General features: G+C 39.7%; 1 protein-coding gene across 1 annotated transcript; it reads right to left on the reverse strand.

Annotated features, from left to right (window-relative positions):
• Positions 1 to 1,221: 1,221 nt before the first annotated feature.
• Positions 1,222 to 19,553, reverse strand: KBTBD12 (kelch repeat and BTB domain containing 12). The gene is made up of 5 exons (XM_053469582.1): positions 18,427 to 19,553; positions 16,741 to 17,011; positions 13,658 to 13,808; positions 8,420 to 8,617; positions 1,222 to 1,453 (listed from the first exon to the last, which is right to left on the reverse strand). Exons 1-5 carry the CDS (start codon positions 19,509 to 19,511, stop codon positions 1,284 to 1,286), a joined length of 1,875 nt encoding a protein of 624 aa, XP_053325557.1. The 5' UTR covers positions 19,512 to 19,553; the 3' UTR covers positions 1,222 to 1,283.
• Between the last annotated feature and the right edge of the window lie 4,533 nt (positions 19,554 to 24,086).

Genomic DNA, 24,086 nt, shown 5'->3' on the forward strand with positions numbered 1-24,086 from the left:
AGAAATAGTAAGTCAAATCCGTCTAGTTTTGGAGTATCACAGTTTTTGCTCAATCAATCATCGTTTTTAGCGTATTCTAGTTTTAGACCGTGGTTGTTCATGCTTGCATTTGCTACAGAAACAAAAGTAGATTCTAGAACCTGGAACAGAGGCGACAAACTTTAGGTCTCCACGGCCGTATACAGAACAGGAATTCTGGATTTTCCTGGATGAACACAGATGAGTTCAACTCAGTCTTGAGAAAGGACCGGAGGTGGTCCGAAACGTTGGCCGTGCTGATTGAAACAAACTAGTGTTTAATGCACTTTACTACAAAGACCCTTGAGTGCCCATTTTTCTTTGGTTACACATATATATATCTTTAAATCAGAAACAGCAACCTCCTCCACTCAGTTACAGGTGGCAACAGGGGAGGGCTGGCAGCCTAAGGCCTGGGGGGCAAGTCAAGTGAAGTGGCTCCGCCCCCTCGCACTCACCTTTCACCCCTCACGCTGCTCCCATCACTATGCGGCCATCGGACTGCTGGAAAACTGATCTAAACGGCCGCTGGGTGCTGATGCCACCGGCCGGAGCTACTTTAATTCTTTTTTTTATTTATTTAATATGCCGGATCGGCTTGCCATATTAAAAATAAATAAATAAAGTATTGAAGTAGCGCCGGCCGGCAGCATCAGCACCCAGCGGCCGTTTAGATTCGATTTCCAACAATCCGATGGCCGCCAAGTGATGGGAGCAGCGTGAGGGGTGAAAGGTGAGTGCGAGGGGGTGGAGCTTTCACCCCTCACGCTCCTCCCATCACTTGGCGGCCATCGCATACGGCCGCTGGGTGCTGATGCCGCCGGTCGGCGCTGCTTTAATACTTTTTTTTTCATTTAATAGCCGGATTGGCTTGCCATATTAAATTTTTTTTAAAAAAAGTACTAAAGTAGCGCCGGCCGGCGGCATCAGCACCCAGCGGCCGTTTAGATTAGATTTCGGGGGGCCTGGGGGGCAAGTGCGAAAACGTACACAACAGACATGGAATTAAATATCTTGTTAAAAGAGCATTAGCAGACCTGTTCAAGAGCCACGGTACACAAAAACTCATCAACGTGCGGCAGTCACCGGGCGCGTTAGAAGTCAGTGTAGCTCTTGAACAACTCTGCTTAAAGAGAATATTATCATTTAGAGGCACATGTCAAAGCATTGTTAGACGTTGTAGCATTTAGCAGGGGGTACAGGTTAAGAATTTAAGACATCGTTCATCTTTATTATAAGGTTCTGTACATCTCAGCACAACATTTTCATCTATCCACAAGGTCACGTGGTGGGGGAATCAGGTCTCTGGGGTTCAGTCTGGCTACAAGGCATACGTCGTAATTATCATGCATCGGAGCTCGGGTGCACACCACATTCCAGCGATTGTCCCATGGATCCAACTCCAGGATCTCCTTTGTGATGACCTCATGACGATCTGGAAAATAAAGGCAACCCGTTTTATCACAACAAATGCTTTACCGAGGGGCTGCTACCCAGAATGGACTATATGGACTCTTAATTTAAGAAGCCTACTTCAATACCTTCCACTGCTGCTTCTTACAGGTCAGAGCAGACCAGATGATAGACCCCATGCATGACCCCATAAAAGCACAACTCTTCATGGGTTCATAAAACACTGGATGAGAAATAGATTACACCACCCACATTCTAAAGGAATTAAAAATAAATCCGTTCTGGTGATTGGTGACTGCGGCTGGGTGTCCGTGCCATGTTCTGACATGCCCTCTGCGTGACAATATGTCATTTTACGGACTGCAGGATTTAGTTGGCACAAATAAACAAGTAGAATCAGAAAGAAAAAAAAATCCCTATCCCTATGAGCAAAATTTAAATTAAAAAAACATTCACTATTAGAATACTCAATATTTTTGGACCTCAGTTATTGTTAGATCTTTCAGGATCCATATGAACGTCGGAGGAATTCACATTCATACATGATCTAATTGTGACCTTCCCAATGTCTTCATGTCATCACAGATCTCTCTCAATCCCCCTCTCTCTCGCTCTCTCTCTCTTTTTTTTTAACCACCATAATGACCTTACCGTTGCGCAAAAGCAAATAAGCCAACCTTATAAGCCAACGGTTTACTCCTCATAATGCTCTGTTTTCTTTCTTTGGTTAAGAATAAAAAAAAATGGGCCCCTGTGGGATCTCAGCGAGGCCTTAAAATAACCCTAAATAAAGAGAAATACATCTATATCTCACTAAATATTAACATCCAATTTAAGATAAACTAATGATGTGAATGCTTAGTAATACATTTATGTCTCCGTCCAAGTTAGCACTCACATCATTAAACAAAGTCCTTGTTAATCCTCAGGAACCGAGGATCAGTTTCAAGTTTTCAGTTGAATGATTCGCTATTAATGTTTACTTGATCTCATCGTGTAAATACAGCGCAGTGTTGACATTAAAATCCCGGAAACGCGTCTTCAGTTAAGTTATCCATGGCGGGTCCGTCGCACTAACCCCTTCTTTGCGTATGGCTAATTTAAGCAACTGCTGGAGGGGCTCAATTTTTTAAACCCCATCCATACCAAACACAAGAGAATTAAAGTGTATGAAAAATCATAACATTTCAATAAACGAAGACCCTACTTTAACAAACTAATCAATGGCTTTGCCATTGGCGATAGGGTATTAGAAACAATTGTCTTAATATGGGTACGTGTATTACCCTAACTCATTATCATACGGACTGTGGTAGATAATAGAATGGCTCAATCTTAATCACCCAGTTGGACACTTTGACTAATGAAAGTCTATGGAAGAAGGGACTCCATTGACATTGCCATAAAGAATCAGCTGCCAACTTTTAGACCGTGGCAAAGTCCAACCAAATGGCCCAATATAAGTGTAACCCCCAAACAAATAACAAATGTAGCATCCATACGTTGGAACTGTTGTTGGATCAACGATCGGCTGATTGCATATTAGCATTCAGAGGCTTTATACAAAATAATTTGGCAAATCCACTCAACAGACCTTGCGACATGTTATAAGAGGACCACTGTGAACATATGATGCGTTTCCGATATATATCATAACACAAAACTGAAATGTCCCTCTGCCGTTTCCGATGCCAGCTTTCCCTTTGTTGGTAACCAACCCTTCAAAGCGAGTCGGACAGCAGGAAACTTGATGCATTGTAACTGCCTGATAAGAAGCTAAGAACGGCTTAGCAAATATATCTTAACAAGTGAATGCTTTGAAGAAATAAATGCTAGCCTATTGTCTAGTGCACCGCTAATATAACATGATACAAAGTAACTAAGATCTCGTGTCTCATAGAGAATATGGAGCTTCTTAGGATGTTCTTTGTAGATTCTTAACACTTTATCCTTTCATTGGACCTTTGATAACGTGTCCTTGTGTTCAATCCAAAGTCATTTGCTGGCAGTCAGGATCCTGCAAGCCTCTTTATCTCAGCATGAGAACCAGGCAAGCAGAACATGTTGGGACTGGATGAATTATACGTTTTATATCTTTTGTTTTCGTAACCTGTCTTCTGTCTCACGTATATCTCCTGACCTACTTAAGAGAGCTTCCTTTGGACAAAACATTTGCTTTTTTTACAGCATGGAATTATTTGGGGATTTTAAAAAGATCTTTCACATATTGAATTTGAAATCAGAAAACCACCCTGCCCCCTTACAGAGGAGGAAAGGGGGGCAGAGTGATTTAGGTACCAATGAGGGATTGTCCTCACTAAAGAAACATGGGTAGTATGGGCACTTGAGCCTTCTTCTGTGTGCATGGCTGAATGCTGAACAAGATGTCAGTTAATATTCTTAGAGCTACAGGGTATTACATCATTGATCTATCATCTGGTCAGGGACGCATTTCCCTTCGGAGATTGAATTTGTGACACACAAAGGTCTCCAGGGAATTTTACTGTGCATCGAAGCAAACATATAATTACCGACACGGCTATTACCACGCCTGAGTAGTGATGCAAACAGGTCCCAATCTTTCCCAAGCATCCTGAACGGCAGCAATCAATGCGAACGCATCTAGGAGGACCACAAAACGCAGCATTTGACAGCTAATCTCAACATCTTCTGCATTAGAAGCACAGATGTCACGGAGTCACTCGGCTACTTCCACCCATCCCAATTATCTGTCAACTCGCCTATTGTTACTTACAACCCTAGAATTTGACGCAGATAAGAACTTTTCTACCCAAAGCCTACTGGGGTCTTGGCCTTGTTGTATGTTCTGGATAGCTTTATGTCTGTATCGACCTTTAAAGAGGCAGTTCCCTTGGTTCACTTGAGTCTTTTCTTATAAATATCATCATGTAAACTGTTTTGATCTGTTGGTAGTATCTCTACTGGAAGTTATTTACATCTACATTCTCTCGATTTTTGATAATGAGTATCTTTGACGTTTTTTGGGGCGCAGGACCAGATGAAGTCTAACGAACAAAATGGATAAAACAACAGTTTATGAAATGCAAAAACACGATAATCAAGGTGGAAGCCATCAATAAAAAACCGAAATGGGCATTTTCTTCTAAGAATCCCTTTGGGATAAATGTTGCCCTCTTGAACCTATAATAAATCCAGCTATTTTGGGATTCTGTATAAACTGCATTAGATGTAGTCATGGAAACTTTTTAACCATAACAAGGTGCTTGACGTCCTCCTCCTGCCACTTGGGGACCTCCTCAATGCTCCTGCTGGTCATCCAATTTCCAGTATTGTAACTACATGTGTTTATTCTTTTGTTGCTTTGTACAAACACAATGTGATATCTCCACCGTACGGCCCGACCTTAAACGCTTCCCCAGGGGTTAGACGCAAGGTTTTTTTCCCCTGTCAAAGTAATGAGCGGAAGGGTTGAGGCTCGTGATTCATTTTCTCCGTTTTTCTTTTTTCATATTTTTTTGAAAATATGTGAAATATGTTTCGTGGCTAAGGGTGTATTCCTGTTGTTTCCATGTGAGAAACTGGATTTAAAGGGACATTGTCACCTGAACAATATTTACAGTATGAATGTTGGATAACATGACGTAGTATCAATAGAATTCAAGGAAAGTGCATAGAGAAAATGTTTGGTTTTTTTTCTATGTGTGGCACCATATGCAAATTAACTACTGCTAAGAATAGTCAATTTGCATGTAAGGTCATGGCTAGGTGATGGATCACGCCAACAGTTTGCTTGTGGTGGACTTGGGTGGTAAAAGGGAAAGAAGTCCCTCTGCGCTTTCCTTTATTTCATTAATGATCAAAAGGCAACCATTACACCAGACTTGATACATTCTGGGTTCCCTCTGTGTGGCCCCTTTTGGTCAGGCTTGGACCGGCCATTTGGCAAACTTGGTCGACAGCGCTGCACGCTTTATTGTAGCTCGTGTGGCAGATCTGGTCCTGCAGTGTGCTGCCACCGGCCCGATAGACACAACCCATCATGCAAGAGCGTAAGAGTGCAACATGCTCTTTTACTGTTCATTATAACTCCTATGATCCACAGTAGCTACAATATCAGAGGTCACGTGTTCCTGATACTGGAGACTAGTTCCTGACGATGTCAGCCTGAACCTGGGAGACATGGAGCACAAGACGTACCGTATAACCCTTACATGCCTGGACATTAGATACAGACCATAAAGTGCGTAAGCCAACCTATAGCATGTTCTAGCAGCGGCACAAACTCAGAACGAAATTCCTTCGCTCTTTTAAATAGTTTTACTATCCATTATGGAATTAATACATATGAGACATTTGCTATATAGATCCTACCACTTCTTCTGATTTCTGTACCAGTTCTAAAATGTTACGCAGGTTTAATAAGATTCGATACGGGCAATCGTCCGGGATAAAATAAACCCGGCATTCAAAGGGCAATATGTCATAGAATCCACAGAAAGTTTCTCGTATGGTTTTTTATTAAGTTAATGTGATCCAACCAGGTGATCGTCCCCCTGCCAGCCAGGCCAGCTCGCTCCTGAATGTCCCGCTGAGGGACGCCTATGAAGTAGGTGAAAGGCCGCACGGTGAGCTCGTGGTATGTGTGTTTGTGTCACAGTGACACGGCACAGAGTCACAGTCAAACTCCGTCTCCTGGATACGCTGCGTCATTCGCTGCTATCAGGTTCCCGACGGCCAAACGCTGGCACGCTTTGCGGTTTTAGGGGGTGGGGCTAAGGGGGTGGGGCTTTACATATATTTACACAGCTGAGTCATTTAAAACAATAATTATGTATCTGATTACATTATTTAATTTATAAAGAAAACATTTTCTATATTATTATTATTATTATCTGTAGTATTATTATTGTCATTATTATTATTGTTATTATTATTGGTAGTAGTATTGTTATTATTGGTATTATTATTATCGGTAGTAGTATTGTAATTATTATTATTGGTATTATTGGTAGCAGTAGTATTGTTATTATTGGTATTATTATTATTATCGGTAGTATTATCGGTATTATTAGTAGTAGTAGTAGTAGTATTGTAATTATTATTATTGGTATTATTATTGGTAGCAGTAGTATTTTTATTATTGGTATTATTATTATTATTATCAGTAGTATTATTATTTTAATTATTATGATTTTTATTATTATTATTGGTAGTAGTAGTATTGTTATTATTGTTATTATTATTGTATTTTTATTTTTTGAGCACAAATACATTTACTTATACAGTATAAGAAAGGGGGTACAATAAGTGCTGTCAATTAATAAGTGGCATAGTCTACTTTTTCATTGGGGTACAATAGGTATGAAGTGGTGTGTAATTTTAAAATGTGACAAATAATGAAAAAATGCACTGGTTAAAGCCTGCCTTATGATGGGGGTCTGCAGGGAGACCCCCCAGGTATAGGACAACCTCTGACAACCGAGGACTCCTACACCCATTAGGCCAAGCCACTGGAGGGACAGTTCACAAGTACAAGTGCTTCAGCAAACTACCCTTAGTAAATAATAGAACATGTTCGGTCTAATCACAAAATGAGACAATCAAAGCTTTGAAATGCCCTAGAGAAGGAAAGATATTGAAGGTAAGAGCCTTGTGCAGGAGATTATACCCTGGAGTTTAGGAGAGGCGACTCGGGGGAAATACTGAGAAATATTCCTTAATATAAACTGGATCCGTTGTAAAGTCTCCTTACGGGTGATATTAAAATCAAATTTAAAGAGCCAAGCTATACTTTAATGGGTTTCTTGAAAGTTGCTTTTCCATGTAGACAAAATGTTAAGCGCAGTCTCTTGTACCCTAGCAGCTTATTCTTTCCTCTAAAGGTTTAACCGCAGGAAAACAACAAAGAAACTTTTAAGGCTTTTTTTTTGTTCAGTTTCTATGCCAACAGCCAATCCGTGCCCGCTTTGGTGTCACATGAGAATTAAGTGTTCCCAGCTAAAATAATAAATGAGACAGAAATCCTATCCAGCTGAAGAACTACTTGGGAGTAGGGTGTGGATATTATTAGTACCAGGAATGATGTGCTTAGTGCCTAATTTTGGTACAAAATAATTAAATTAAGCATCAGGGGTTTGGCATCATCTTTAACCCCTTAAGGTCAATGGGTGGTCCCTAAACCCATTGAAAACAATGCATTTTGAGCCCGTACATGTACGGGCTTTGTCATTAGGGGTTAATAAGGCAGATTACTGGTCAACATGGTTAAGGCTTCTTCACCATTATCTAATCTATTCTTTATTCAGTTTTATATAGAGCCATAACTGTGTATTTATCCTTTTTTCATCATTTCTATCCAGCCTTTTTTTGGAGTTTCCTCTGGCTTTTTCATGCACACCTTTTCTGGTCTAAAGCTATATCTGCCGGCCAAGGTTCCTTGTTAACATGTTCATTCCAGCATTGAAAAGGGGATTAGAGTCTAATTTTATCAGCGGGTACTGAGAAGAGCAATCCAGATTTAATCCCTTTGAAAGAGGTGAAGCTACATAATGGCATTTCAGGGGAGTTATTGGAGGGCAAATAAATCCGAGGAACAGAAAAAAAGCAGGACGAGAGAGGGATTGGAGCGTGATTGTTATATGTATAACATTACTATTAATAAATAAATTAATAAACATAAATAATATTAATAGAAAGGGGCCGAATGCGTGCCGGTGTATATACGTGTTCTTATATAATATAAAAAAATAGTGCTGTTAAAAAATGCGTTATTAAGAGCTTCATAGCCCCCGACAGTATTTTCGGCAGTGTCCGGGATAGCTGCCCCACCATCCTGCTTTTCCCAGCCTAGGGACCTAAAAAATCAATGGAGGTCCGTGCTGTTGCATTTCATTGTATATACATTTGTTCTCCATTAATTACCAACAACCTTTAAAGCTCTTTCTATACACCGCTGCCATTATTACAAACGAAGAGTAGTCCGGATACAGTATTTTTTAATCCATACCTGCCCCGCGGAATCCGCCGCAGACGTACAGACGTCCCTCCACTGCCCCGGCGCTACTTGAGTTGCTCCTCAGCGAAAGCAGCGGGTAAGGCATGGCACGGCCGTCCCTCCAGAAGTCACCATCTATATTGTAAATCTCTACTGCATCAAGACACGTTCGAGCCTGACCCCTGTCCGGACCAACACATCCAATGCCACCTACCGGGAATAAAAGACAATATTTAACCAAAAAAACTATTTTTAAGATATAAATTGGGTTACGAGCTGATCCAACCGCTCAATACATTGTAGAGCATGTTTTCTGGATGGTCTGGGAGCGTTACCGCCAATGTATCAAAATTCAACTTAATATTAACTTAATTCTTATAAAGAAAGTAATGTTATTATTAATGCAACATAATTGCACCTTACATTTTTGCGTTTAATGTTCTAAAACAGGGCTGCAGAATTCCAGTCCTTGAGGGTCACATTTTTGGATGTCCCAGACTGAGCACAGGCAGCTCAAGTGAAAAATTCATTAAACTACTAATTTTTTGGCAAGGAGGCACGGAATTTCTTTTCTGTTTGCAGCCCTTGGAGACCGGAGTTCTGCAGCCTTGCTAGAAAATAATATATCCTTGAATTACAAATTCTAGAGGCTTTGTCGGCTGACAAAGCGAAGGCAGAGAAGGCGGTAAAGGCCTCAAAACTTGGACACTTTGGAGGTATACATTCAACACTCTGTGTTATATTATGTTTGCCATCATGCTAGGAGGCTAGTCTTCATTGTCTGTGAATCATAGAAAGACAGGAGTCCCAGACCTACCTCTTTATCGCCCTAATTTCGAGGAACCGGAGGGCGTCAGCTGGGTCATTGAAGACCGGAGGAGGCATTATGCAAAGTACCGGTAATTGAATTGCATAGTGTGTGCATGTCTGGGTGTGTTAGTATGTGTGTTAGTATGGTAGTGTATGTGTGTAGGTATGTTTGTGTGCGTCTGGTTATGAGTGTCTCTGTGCATGTGTGTTTATCTGAGTGTCTGGGTGTGTTAGTGTGCGTGTCTGAGTGTGTGTTAGTGTGAGTGTCTAGATGGTTGTGGTAGTTTGGGTGTCTGGTTGTGTGAGTGGGTATGTGTTAGTGTGAGTGCTCTTCCCAAAGTTCAGAAGCATTCCTACGAGTACAGTTTGGACCATTTACCCCAGTAATAAAGTACCCTGAGGTTCTATCTTCACTATCCGTATAGCTTTGTGGATTCGATGGATGAAATTTTCTATAAATGTATATTTCTAAACAAACGATGCAGACAAACAATGAACTCCTTCACTAGCGGAATGCAACGGGTTAGAATCTTCACTTCAACTTACTGCTGTGCTAAGCTTTCCTTAGCTCTGTAAAAAACCCACTTTATACCTTCCCTCAGTGCCTTATATCCCAGGCCAGCAATTCCATTCGCACTAAAAATAATGGCATTGTCTCCGTAATGAGCGAACCAATTCACTGAGCTTTGGACGGGCCCCAGAAGCAAAGGCGGCGTTTCGGGACAAGCATTTTAATTTAGAGCTCAGAATAAAGAGAACTATAGAAGAGCTGTTCTCTGCGGGGGCCACCAAATATTTCTTTCCTTGGTCATTTCTAAGGGACAAAACTCATGATTTTGCTAAAAAAAACACCCAAACAACGTTAAGAAGAAAAGCTCAATGCAGTTGTGATGTCATTTTCAGCATCCGCATAAATCCCTTTTGTTTCCAATTTCTTAATCCGTCCTTTTGGTAAATAGGAATTGTAAAGTAGGTTTGATTGATTAAGAGATCCTAAGCTTTCAGAATCAAAGAATCCTTGTTTCTGTCCCACGGAAATGCATCTCCCCCAAACTAAAACCTTCTAGAGAAAAACGCACGCTGATTGGTTTTATTCCAAACCTAGAGATTAAAAATCTGAGTATAATAAGCACTGGTGTATAAAACACGCCTAATTTAGACCCAACGTTTTATAAACAACAATTACATATCTTTATACGTGTGTATAATCTGCTATTATATATATATATAACTAAGACTAAGGGATAAAAACATTTAAATACAATAAGGGATTTAACAAAGTACAGGAGGGAGGTTTATTTTACTGAGAGGGTCATATATAAGTGGAACAGCCTCCCAGCAGAAGTGGTAAAGGCTACCACATTGAGGGTATTTAAGCATGCATGGGATAGGCATATGGCTCCTGAATCTAAGATGAGCCCAGGGACTGATTAAGGGTTTAAGTCTTTACATCAGAAACAAATGGGCACATTAAATGTTGTTGAATTCTTTATCTCGTGCTTCGGGTAGATGGAAAGGAATGAGAAAACCGAGACAGAGGCCAGGAAAGGCTCGATGTCTTGAAGCTGGTAGAAAAATGGGCCAAACGTTTCTGCCGTCAAATTCCGTTTCACTCTAACATCGTGAGATTAACGCAAGCTCTGGATACATTGTGTGATTAAGTAGGGGTATTTGCATTATCTTTCATTTATTCCGTGCCAGATTCCAGAGATATAGATCCATAACGTTAGAAGGTGCGAAGAGACCTCCTCGCTAGAGCGTATAGTCATAGGGGGATATCCTTAAGCCTTGGGTTCTCAGGTGCTCCTAGAGGATTGATTTGAGATCCCGGGGGCTACTTGCTGATGCAGGGGCTGAGCGTGGCTGGAGGCTTGTTCTGTATCTCAATCCCATAATCCGTTTCCAAGAGAGAGATTCTGGATTTAAGGCTTCAGACTCTCCCCTCCCCTCCGGCAGACCAGTAAAACAAATCTCCTGTATTTATCCCGAGTACATGCGCGCGCCCATGCTAAATTCAGGTCCGTTACACGCTCTTGACTCGACAGCAGTGATGAGTGCCAGGGTTCATACGGCTTTAACGACTTCGGGGACACAGAGGTGAATTACGCAGCTATTTCTATACAGTCACAGTTATCTACATGCGTAAGCGAATGAATTACACGGAATAAAATAAGAAAGAATGGGATGGGGCATGCCCTTCTAAAAATTGGGGTCCTAATTACTTGGTTAAAGATGAATTCTCACCTACACTGCTCATTGCACCTTCTAAGGTGGCCAGAACCACCAGTTTACTGCCGGGGACAGGTAATTAACGGGGGGGGAATAATAATGGCTTCTCCCATGGTACATAAATAAGCAGTGCTTCTAATACATATTGCTTATATTAATCCTTAAATACCACCGCATGTTATTAAAATATTACATTGTAAAAAGCAGGATTACGGAAAGTGTCTTATCTTAATTTAAATAAATTTAAATGTATCTGAATTAAATGAATTTAAACAATGACAGGTTGTCATGGATATGAAACACCCCAAGATCCCAGCCAGTGATTAGAATGTTACTTGGTTGTAGTGGATCTATATCGTGATCACAAACATTCTCTCTTCCCGGTTTCTTGTATTTTTTACGCTGGATGCCTGACCGATCGAAAGTATTTTGGGCTTCCTGCCAAACCCAGCATCCAACCCTGTATTTTCCAAGCTTTTAACAAACAATCCAGTTGACTTGGCAGAGTAGTGGAGACAGGTTCCATTTATAGTCAATCACAAGGCGAGCGACGTTTCAATTAAAAATGAGCCATTATCAAACCTTGACAAAGTGAACCGTTATGAGTCCTTGATGACGGCCCATTTTGGACTGATAAGCTGCCCATCGTATGTGGATAAGTACGGATAGCACCTGTGTCCAAGGACGTTGGAGCGGCAGAAGCAATTGAATTGTTTGCTGCTGTCATGGTCTACGGTGATGTCTGGACTTTGGATATGCATATGGTGAGCGTCTTACACATGGATTTATCTGAGCTCCACACAGCTATTTTGTGTTCTTGCCATCTCTTCACAGATGCTAAAGCAGGGAAATTTGAAAGGCAGTAGTCAATTGTATGACCCCCTGCTAAATATTATGACCAGATCCCAGAACTGGCCCTTGAGCACCCCATGAAAACGCCTGGTGGACCAATGTGTCCAACATCCCCCACCTACATTCAATGTGTTAAAGGCTGCTCTGGGATCAATGTAATACAGTAATATACTTTAATAAAGATGGCTGGATGTGGAAGTGTAATGTGTGGCCACAGGTATCCATCAGACGGACGCCCACAAACAATTTTGGGCCCCTAGGCTCTAATCTCCCAGTTTTTCCATATAAAGTTACCTAGCACTGGGTACAGGATACCTTCTAGCAAATGCAGCTTGTTGGGGATAGTAATTTGGTTTTTAGTGATTTAAATAATAAAAAGGATATTACCACAAACCTCATTATTGTTATTAATTATGTTAGAACATTTATCTGCTTGAACATGTCTACTAAACACAATATAGAAATGTGATTTGGGGTTGGAGCTTGAGAAATAAAAAGTAGATCCTTTTGTTATGTGTTGTGGTCATCGCAGCCATTGCTAACACATTACATTTCTATAGGGTATTACATAGGGTATATTAATAACCAGACAACGTCCAATGCATCAGCCGCCTGTATGTGATTTCTGGAGCGCGTTGCTACATTAAGCTCGATCTACAGATCCATTAACCATTTAAAAAGCCAGAGAAATGGGCTGATGACCGGGGGGGGTCTGTATAAAAAGTAGTTTGAGTGCGAAGTTAGAAAAATGGTCTTATCTCTATAGCAAGCAATGGAGGGGTAGAATCAGCAGAAGCATTGCTTGCGGTTGCTTTGGGGATAAGACGACTTTCCAAGCCTTGCTCCAGAATTACCTTTTATACGTGACACTCAATGTCTTCTGGCAATAGTAAAGGCTTATTAAGTGCGGTTGGCACAGGCTGTTCCCAGAAGGCTCTGATCCATTAAACCTGTCACTGCTTTTAGCACACCTCGTACCCAGGAGGACAGGACACATCTTTTCTGGATCTGTCCTACGGATCAGTAACCTTCCGAAGGTTTCATGACCTACAAAGAGTTAGTTCAATGACTCTGTATTTTAATTCCTTCAAAGTCCTCACCTAAAACACCTCTTTAGCAGAATGGTAATGGTCTCGATATTAGAAGGGGGTTCTAAATTATTTTTATAGATTTTAAGGAATTTTCATGGAAAAATAATCAACTTGATACCGAAAACAACAAGGAGCAGAAACTCAGTGGCAACTAATACATGCTGTTATTTATCCGCAAGTACCCATTTTTGGTGACACATCTGTTTTTTAACATGTTTCTTAATGCTTTTGTCCGTTATCTGTGGTCACCTTCCTGTAGACCACTTACCTAAGACGTAAATTTCGCTGTTAACCACAGCCACACTGAATCGATATTTTGAATATTTCATGGGAGCCAACTGGGTCCATTTATCCTGGGCAGGATCGTACTGAAGCATTCGATTACTTAACCGGTCGGGTTCATCATTAGGATGATCAATCTGTAAATAAACAAAACAAACCAAAAAAAAACCAGCACAATCCACACAGTAACGTTAATTCATATCATCTGCCTAAATAGTTAATATGTATCACCTTTATCAACGATGATAATCTACAACCTAGATTTGCTGTTGGCACCTTCTTCAAGTAAAACAAAACTGTAAGTGTGTAATCGCATCCTGATGCTCAGTTTGGCGGTATTTATCTTGGCCAAAGCACAACCATTGAGGTTGTACCTTTTTTGGGGCAAGTTATATCAATAAATGATAGCCTCACAACATTTTTCCCATGTTCTCCATTAATCATTCCACACTCAAGCCCCATTAGCATTCTTGATGGGTAGACATCATGGGACTGTCGTCTGACTCAAATAGTTCCCCCTAATCACAGGAGATTTATACCCTCCGAGGCACCCCAACCCATACATAAGATGCAATTCCATCCCTGCTGAAACTATTTAAAGAATAAAAAGCAGAACTGCGCTGGTTCAAGGGTCTTACGTTTATAAATGACCAAGGAAATAGAAGAGAAAGTCAATTCTCCACCTGTTTCAGACTCTAGCACCCTAAAGGCTCCCCAAAGCTCGACCTGTCAGAATGTAATGGTATTCGACCATTTTAAAGGATCAAGAGAATTTCATTATATTTTTTGCTATCAAAAGGTTAAAGAGCCGCAGAAAGTAGGCTGAGAGATCTGGAGGAAGTTCTAAAACGCACACAAAGCCGGTATTTTGGCATGAAAAAAAATGGACCATCCGCAAACGCTCCAAGGGAGTCCTGCTGCGTGAATGATGTTCGCTCCCTGTAACTGGTAAACTATCTCTTTCCTCTGCCATCTGTTTGGAGTACTGACTGACAAAAGCAGAATGTCTTATATTAATGCCAACCTTTATTCAACAATAAACACCCACTTATAATACATTCCGCATTAACCCTATGAGCAACCACCAGGAGCCCATCAATCTGTCAACATCATCACCAAGAGGCAAATAAATTATTCCGACCTAGGAAAATCACCCACGGTTATCCAGTGTATATCACTGGGCATGGGAAACACATTTGCCCGTTCAGGAATCCCAGTGGAATTTAAATACATTCTTGTTTACGGAATTCGGAAAACATGTCACTCAATGGCAATGTTGATTTTTCAAGTGATGTCTTGTGCGTAACGGAAAAATGTCTTCACTCTCCAGTAACCTCTTAAGAATTTCCAAGTTGGTCTTCTCCTAAGTTTAAGTCCGGTTCCTCTCGATAGGATATATTACCAGGTAAGTAGTTTAAGAATCTACTCAGGGCCCTCATTAGTCTATGGGGGCCCCATCAGAAGAAAGAAGGAGGGCAACTACGGGCGCAATACACGGATTTAACTTTATAGCACAAAAAACAACATGGAGCCCAACCAACAAGGTCAGAGGAAGAAGTAGCAATCATCCATAGTGGCCAACTATCCACACTTGGTCTAGGATTCCCAATAGGTGCATTTGTGTCTCATTGGCCAGCTGTCTAAACCAATGTCCTACAGGCTTGAGTTCAGGGGACCGCACATGCTTACTGGTTCCACTGTGTACCCAATATGCCAGCTGGTTTTAGCATTGTGAACCTTTGTGGGCACCTGAACCCAGAGGTCAACTCAACGAGTAGTAATTTCACAGACCTGAGGTCGCTAAGCCTCAAACTTTAGTGAATCAATCACTTATCAAAATAACTGGCTGGCAGCCCATTTGCGCTACCGTCAAACAATTCACAAAAAGTCTTCAAATGGTCGTTTAAATTATTATAGTGAGGCTTTCCTTGTCACATTTGCTACCTGATATCCTGACAATCCTTCCCAAGGCTCGTCTATAATATAAGAAGCGATTGGCGCCTTGTCTTGATGCTCTAGAAATAGATTCCACACTTTTGTTGACTGCTTATTATCGAATATAACACAAGTCCTTAACCATCTCACTGCGGAAAGCAGCCGGCAGATGTACAAACACAAGAACCTTCATCTCTCAAGCTTTCGTTCATTTTCCCTGCTTACACGCTACGATATGTATTTGGTGCTTTTGAACGGGCATCTTGGGAACACCTCTAGCCCACTTCCTTCTTCCTGTTTTCTCTACCAAACCAAACCATAATAAACAAGAAGAGTTCAGGGCCTAATATATTCTTTAAAATATAAGAAACTCTTGAGTTAATCACCAATGTATTCATTATTTTTGTTTGTTCTTGTATGATCCAGTATGCAGAAACCAAAATGACTGATATGTACAGTTTTAGCATTTTCTGACCAGAAATACCGGTATAGTCAGTTCTACAGTATACGACCAGTATACCAGGAACTTGAGAAACTGACCCTGAGACTATATTAACCCTTCCACATCACGAGGATTTCATTTAGTGATACTTTAATAAAGGTAATACTATATTTCTTATATGCTAATAATATGGAAATGCTTATATGTCACTCAAGTAACCTGTAGTCGAGCAGGGATATCAACCAAGAATAAAGAAGCTTATTCAGATGCTCAAGTATTATCAAGCCAAAAAAGTATCTACCTATTTGCACAGAGCCACCGAGATTAAAGAGATATTGGGTAAAATTGTGAAAATGTAAAGGTGTACAGTATCTACAAGAACAGGTCTGGAGTTTTACACTAGAAACATAAAAAAAACAACAAGGGGGTAAAGCCTGAATTATTTCCAGTAAAATGTCATGTTTTCCAGTATTATAAGAATAAAAAATATGAGTAATATAATTAGATTTGGTCTGAATAGCTCATCCCTAATTTAGGTTTATCCAAATAGGATTTTGGGTGGGTTTAGTGGAATGCTAATTACAAGTTGCACAATAGTTCTATGGTTGATGAACAATAGAAATATACCTTAAACTATGAGCATCGTTCTAGAACCCCACCTCGAGAGTTAATCATTTTCTCTTCTTACTAACCTGTGGTGTCCAGCCCCCCATAACGAAGAGCTTATTGTTTAAGGTCACCACGGCGTGGCATGCCAATGGCACTGGCAAAGGAGCCACGCTTCTCCAACATTGATTGTCCACCGAGTACTTGTCTACGGAGTTGGTGATGACATATTGGCTTTTGAACTTCATTTGACCTCCGATGAGATAAAGGTCATTATGCACACTGGCCAGTGCATAAAGCTCTCGATATTCAGCGCTGCATAGCATCTCCCAGCAGTAATTCCCACAATTGTGGTACCTATTAAATAAAACGCCAATTGAACTTGGACATCAATACTACGAATGCACGGCTAACATGTCTTCTATTCAATCTATGGCATTTGTAATGACAAGGGCTCTTGTCTCCATCGCTTCTTGTTCTCTAGCCTATTATGTATGCTTTTATGTCAAAAGGTTATGAATCCGATAAAATACAAGAATTTAGAGTAGGAGGAGGAGAATATTTCTGATCGGTCTTGAGAGTATAATTTAGGCTATGTGCATGTTTTGTTCTGTTGAGACAATAAACCTATGAAAGAGCAGGAGCCCAATAAAACTCTTCAAGAGGTAAAAAGTTCAGATCAGAGGGTCATTATATTTGGAGAAAGAAATAAGAAAACAACCTTCTGAAAAGTTGGCTTTCTGACTGTGTAGATAAGAAACAAAAGAATGTAGAAGAAAAATATGCTTCCTGGGCAGTTGTTGATGCAAAAAGAATTCCTACAGCTTGGGTTGTAGAACATCTGCTGGTCGATAGGAAGGTTAGAACAATTGCTCGTCTGGTCATTACGTCTTAAGGGCTACTTTAAGGCATTTGTGGGTCAAGAACATAGTATTTCAATATCAAGCCCTATTTATTTTAATAATCAAATGCATGGATTTAGCTCCCCCCCCATAAACTACCTAGTTCATCTCTTATAGACATGAACTTAACCAGGAGGTGACACAAATCGAGGTCCTCCAAGTCCTGGCTGCTGCAAAGATCCAAAGGGCCAAATTATTAGAACCTAGACATTGTATAGAAATCTCATCCTTAAATCACCGAAGGGCTTAATTATTCCTGCATAAACTCTGACAGAGGTTTAGCAATAATGGGCTTGTGTTTTACTTTTATACATTTATAATTGCTTATGCAACCCTACTTAATATTATATTCGCAACCTGAAAAACATGCTTGGCACCACACCTGCGTACAATAGCTTTCTCGTCCCAAACAGGTGCATTATTACATGTTCCACATGAAAGCAAAACTGTTTTGTCACGTTGTAGTGTTATGAGTTATGAGAAAGTCTAAAAATATGTATTTCTTTGTAACGTTAAGGCAAGTATACTATTTGTGCTATGTTAGAGAATGTGACTTAATGTATTTTTAATGCGACAAGTTAATGAGCAATTATATAACTGTACTTGACAAGACCATTCCTCAACCTGGCATTAGTAATTCTCTCACACACACTTAGAAGCCATTGCAGGTAGTGATACAATGAGTTTAGATAAAGGAGTTGACTCAGAGAACTAAAAGCGAGACTAAAAAGACAGGGGAAAACAACACGGACAGGGATGTCAAGAGAAGGGTAGATGACCCGGACTCTGGACCGAAGTCCCATTAAAGGGAACTAAATCAAGACAGCTGCATGTACGAAATTACATGCACAATTCGAATTAAGAGCGTACCTACAGATTTCAACCCTCCTTGTCTTTTGTCTTGCCAATCTGACAGCAGTGGCTTCTCCGGCCAGTATGATATCATTGTTATCAGTAACCACACCAGTGGAGATAGAACCCAAGACCTCGCCTTGTTTTGGAGATGGAATAAAGCAAATTTTTCTTGTTGTAGGAGCAAAGCAGAAACTGGCGTCTCCATAGCTTCCATACTTTGACCTAATGCCCATACCATTGTTGCCTATACAAAGAAGAAGGCTTGTGGTTTCCATCCCATAGCGGAGGCTTAGAGGGACCTGCTTGGACTTCTCAATGGTTTCTAAGGCCTCTTCAATCATATCATAACACTGTGAGTTGGACAGCATAATGGTATTCCTTCTTCGAGCTTCTCTGAGGAAAGAAGGATTCACAAGAAGTATCCTCACTTGTTTCAAAAGGTCAATAATATGCTGGGACCGTACATCCCTGTCATGGTTCACCCATCGCAAAACCAAGTCAAGAATACTTTCCTCTCGAGAAACATTGAGGTCATCTGACATGATCATTCCCATGAGCTGCTGAAAGTCAACTTCCAGAATTTCCTCATGCAATCCGACTTCGCTAAAGTGTTGGTACAAGTATTTTTTCGACTTCTCTTCTAGATCTTCAGCATTTATCTGCTTGGCAAAGTAATAGATCCCAATGCAGTTGGAGACATCCATGTGTTCCGTCATGTATCTTTGGCACATACTGAAAATGTCGTCCATCTGCATAAAAAAGGCAGCTGTAGCGACCCCTTGGACAGTGAGGTTGCAGATACTGAGCTCTGCACTGTACATGTACTCTAAGATTATAGACACACTTTCAGCCGTCACGTCATAAAGGGCCACCTCAGTTTGGTCACATTCCACCAATCCACAAGTGAACATCGCCTTAAAATAAGGACTGAAGGAAGCCAACACTAGTCTATGGCATGGGAACTTCTTGCCCTCCACCACTAGGACAATATCAACTAGCTCTACTGCTTCCCTCATCCTGTTGATACGATCGAATAGGCTGATGGCATGCTGTTGTTTCTTCTTGTCCTCTGATCTGCTCTCCCAAATGGAGGAAGCCATTGTTCTACTCCGTCCCAGTAAGAGAGCTGAGTCTACAAGCCGGCGTAGGTCTCTAGAGCAGTATTTCTGAGGAAAGACAAGATGATATAGTAATCATTTTCTTTTGAACACTCAGGAGTGGGTGTTTATTGTTGTAATACAAATATAAATGTGCAAATACGCAAAATACACGGTTTTCGGAAGTTTCATAGGAGAAAATTGGTGATTAAAATATTCACCTGCTATGAGTGTCCACTTCGAATATAAGCCAGCGGCGCATACTTGGCCGTTATATTGTAGAAAACAATTGATTAATTTCCATGAGCATTACATTTCCAGCCACTGAAAAACTCAAGTCAACGCAAATCCCCCCCCCCCATTAAATGACACAAAGTACCAAAAAATAAATCTCTAAGGAGGCTTCGGAAAAGTGGTTGAACCTGATGTAACACTATCTGCTCGTACACTAGAAACGAATTTCAAGCGAGATCACTTGCTGAATCGTCTATTGTACAGAAACACACAGGTGTGCTTCATACCTTTTTATTATTTAACATGCATGGAGGATCTTAGCTCTTTTTCTTACCTAAAACAACATGGCCTAGGGTTTTAGGTGCTTGTATTACGCTAGTTAGCCAATGTAATAAGGAGAAAAGATTTACAAAATTAATGAAGAACATAAAGAATTGGGATTTCTTTTAAGGATGTGGGGAATCTTACACTTAACAACTGATAGAAGACAAGTAAATGTGTTAAATAGGCTGTGTTTTACCATAAAAATGCATTTGTCCGCTGGAACATCAGACATTTAATGCAAATTGAAAAAAATGAGAGCTAAATCAGCAAATTATTATTTTTTTTAGAAATAAAAAATATAAAAGTGCTTGCTTTCGTATTTGACTTGCTAATTAACCCAAATGTCAATATTTTACAAAAGAAAAAAAAAATAGAAACGATCTCCGGTGGAAATGTAATTATCATAAATAAATCAGTATTTAAAGTGTACATTTGGACACTGGAAACATAATTATTACCATGTAAAAGTCTGCGCAGGGATAAGCATCACACATCAATAAATGAGTTCATTATTAATTAAAATATGGCAACATTAGAGTTCAAAAGCTTTCCCCCCCCATCAACCGTGGCTTTGCATTTTTTATTTATTTAGTTTAATTTATATTTATTTGCATACATATTTATTTTTATTCCTGCATGTAAATATGTATTTAATTGGGCTACATAGTATTTATTTATTCAGGTTCTGCCAATGCCATACACGTTTGGGCCATTTTTAAAAGTGGCAGGTAGAAAGAACCTAAAAATTATGATTTTTTGCGAATATATGGAATCTAAAAACCATCACAAATAATATCCACAAATATAGGTTTTCTGTACGGCAAAAACCAAGCAAAATGTCTGCAGGTTTTTCCTCTTCAGATACTTTTTGTCCCTTTAGCATTTGTGACCTAGTCCTTTTATATATGAAATAAATATAATTCTTCAAGATTTATGCAGTTTACAAAATAAAGTTTAAAAAAATCAATCAAGATTGGATAAGCCTGGTTTTTGATATGAACCTAAACGTATGAAACGCCAGCCACCTTTAAAGGGACGCCAACACATTTATCATTTAGAAATATCATATATTGCTAAATACTTTGGTAACAAAGAAGCGAAGAGCAGGCTGACACCAGCCAAGCCCGCGTAACCTGTCCCCCAGCTTTTCTTGCTCACAAAGGCTTCCCAGAAACCACCGTAGTTTATTATTGTCATTAACCTACTTCATGTACCTGTTGTCACTTTTGGGAAGGTGCGACTGTTTGGCTTTGTGTTTTTCCTTCGCTCTTCCTGATCCAGATATGGAGTCCTGACCGTGCCAATTCTATGTTATAAATAGCCCCTTACAGAAGAGACGCCGTGTCACAAGACGAGGATACCCCTGCCTGCCAGTGTCCCCTGAGATCTCAGAGAAAAAAAAAACTTTTTCCAAAGATTTTCTTAATCAGCAAATAATAATAATAATAAAAATAAATTATAACATAATAATAATAACATAATAATAATAATGATAATAATAATAATGAATTTTAACATGATAATACATTATAACATAATAATAACATAATAATAATAATAATAATAATAACAATAATAATGAATTATAACATGATAATAATAAATGATAACATGATAATAATAATAATAATAATAATAATAATAATAATAATATTAACAACAATAATAAAATATTATTATTACAATATATTTAAATATTATTAAAAATAATGAATTGTGGCAATTTTTACTTGTTCTGCTATTTAACTGCAGCCATAATTTCAATTGTAACAAAAAACATACATATTTTCAGACCAATATACAATATAAAAAAAAAAAAATAATAATAATAATAATAAAAAAATAATAATAATAATATATATATATAGGGGATCTTCTTGGAAGACATTGATATAGCTACAGCACTCCTTTTGATACATTGATCCTTGATTTAATGCTCCACAGTGTAGCTTCCTGGCAAACACACCATAGATCAGTGCAGGCTGAAGAAATAATATTCTAATAAGAACGTTAGCATTGATTTAATAGTTTACATGAATATAAAGTTTGGCTGATGAATTTATTGAAGACGACACCAGAAAATAACTTCAACGTTGGATATATTTTTCCGGTTTCTTTCCTAGTTTAAATAAACAGACACACCAGAAGGGTTGGCAGAAAAAGTTGTATTTTTTTTTTTTCCGTTTCCTATCGCAACCTCTCCCAAGAAAATGAAAATCTAAAAATAATGCACACAGATGTGAGTTCAAATTAAACACTACAGACATTCTGTGTTTAGTTTAATTAGAGGTTATTTACTCGAAGTTCGGTCTCTAGGTCGCCAGAGTCAGTTCCGGTAAAGATGTTCCCTCCGAAGAGCTGTTTTTCAGCAGGGTCAACCACAATGTCAACTTGAGTTCTTTGAAGAACAAACTGTGAAGATCCGAAGTTGAAGGACACCAGTGTTTTTCCTTGGTGCCCAGCTGAAGCTTCACATGTGCTCTTCTGCAAAAAAAAGCCTCTTTTTCATAAAATTCCCACCAAAGCATTTTGTATATTCCTTTTGTCTATAGCACTAAGGTCCAACGTATGTTGAGGAGCACATGTGAAGCTTTAGCTGGGGCTCAACGAAAAGCAATTGATGTCCTTCAACTCCAGCTCTAGATGGTTTGTTCATCAAAGGAACCAAGCATTGACAAACTCGATGGCTGGTGGAAAATGCCAGTTTCTTTGCCATGAGATCACCTTGTGACACGATACTTGAGACAGAAACTCAGATGGGGACACAAGGTTTTCCTTGGAGTAGAAGTTATTTTACCAATTTTCATAGATGGGCACATTTTTTTCCACCCAACTCTTCTTAGTCCCTTGGAAAAAAGAGAGAGCAAGGAGAGAACCTAAGCTTACGCAACGTTGACCCAAAATCTGGTGCCCTTGTATCTTTTGATCTGGGAAGCCTCCACAGATCCTTCACACATAACTAGTAGTGAAACATGTTTGTATCTTGAAAAGCTAGCTTGACCATTTAAACCCTGGTTATTTTGCATTTCTGGCTTCCAGAAACTAATCATGAATAACTCAGGCCTTCTTGCAGGAGAAACCGGCCATGTTTGGCCAAGGGGAAGTCATCGTCATGGATCATTTCCACTCGCCCGCAACTCGCTGTTCTCTGGATTGACCCCTTTCTACTCTCTACTGTGGATAGGAAAAAAAACTGAATAAACGCACAATATCTGTGCTTTCATGGGAAAATGTTATGGCTGTTTTAAGTTACTATCACTGCGTCTTTAATAACTGCAGCTGCAGGAGTTTGTGTATCTACTAAGAAATGCGTTTCTGTACTAAAAATGAATAATTTAAAGATTTACTTCAGCATGAATCTTTAATACCAGGCCTCGTTTTCCCGGATCTCATAATATTTTTACTGTTTTGAAATGCAGAACAGTGTTGTTTTCAGCGTTATGTAGTGTGGTATTATATATATATATTTATATATTGTATAAACTATATATTATAATTATATAAACTATATATTATAACTGTATTGTTGGGATTTAATAATCTAAAATGTTGGATACATACAGCTGATGTTACTACATAATGCGTCATTTTCGTTTCCACAACCTCGTCAACCAATAATTACCCCTCTGAGCTCTGAGATGCCCCTAGACTAAATCATAATTTACCCCCCCCATAGATAATGCCCCTATAATAAACACATACTCTTTTTTGTTTTCAGGTTTTTGATCATCAAGTCTTCTACAGAGATACTTGGCTCCATCACTTTTGGGTTTATGACTCATTAAGTGACCGCACAGCTCTGTATCTGATCATGTGCGTGCATGCGCCGTACGTCCAGCAATGCTGTCACGGGGACCCTCATTGGCCCTTGCGGGATTTGGGTCCCTGATGGCCTCTTTCTGGTGACTAGTGGCCCCGTTGCAAGCATGGGGGGGGCAGGAGGGAGAGTATTGGGTGGAACAGGGCAGGGGCCCTGTCTTAGAGTTTGTACTGGCCCCCAAGGTTTCTGATGGGGCCCCT

This window comes from Spea bombifrons, chromosome 6 (assembly GCF_027358695.1).
Source record: "Spea bombifrons isolate aSpeBom1 chromosome 6, aSpeBom1.2.pri, whole genome shotgun sequence".
In the NCBI taxonomy this organism is placed as follows: Eukaryota; Metazoa; Chordata; class Amphibia; order Anura; family Pelobatidae; genus Spea; species Spea bombifrons.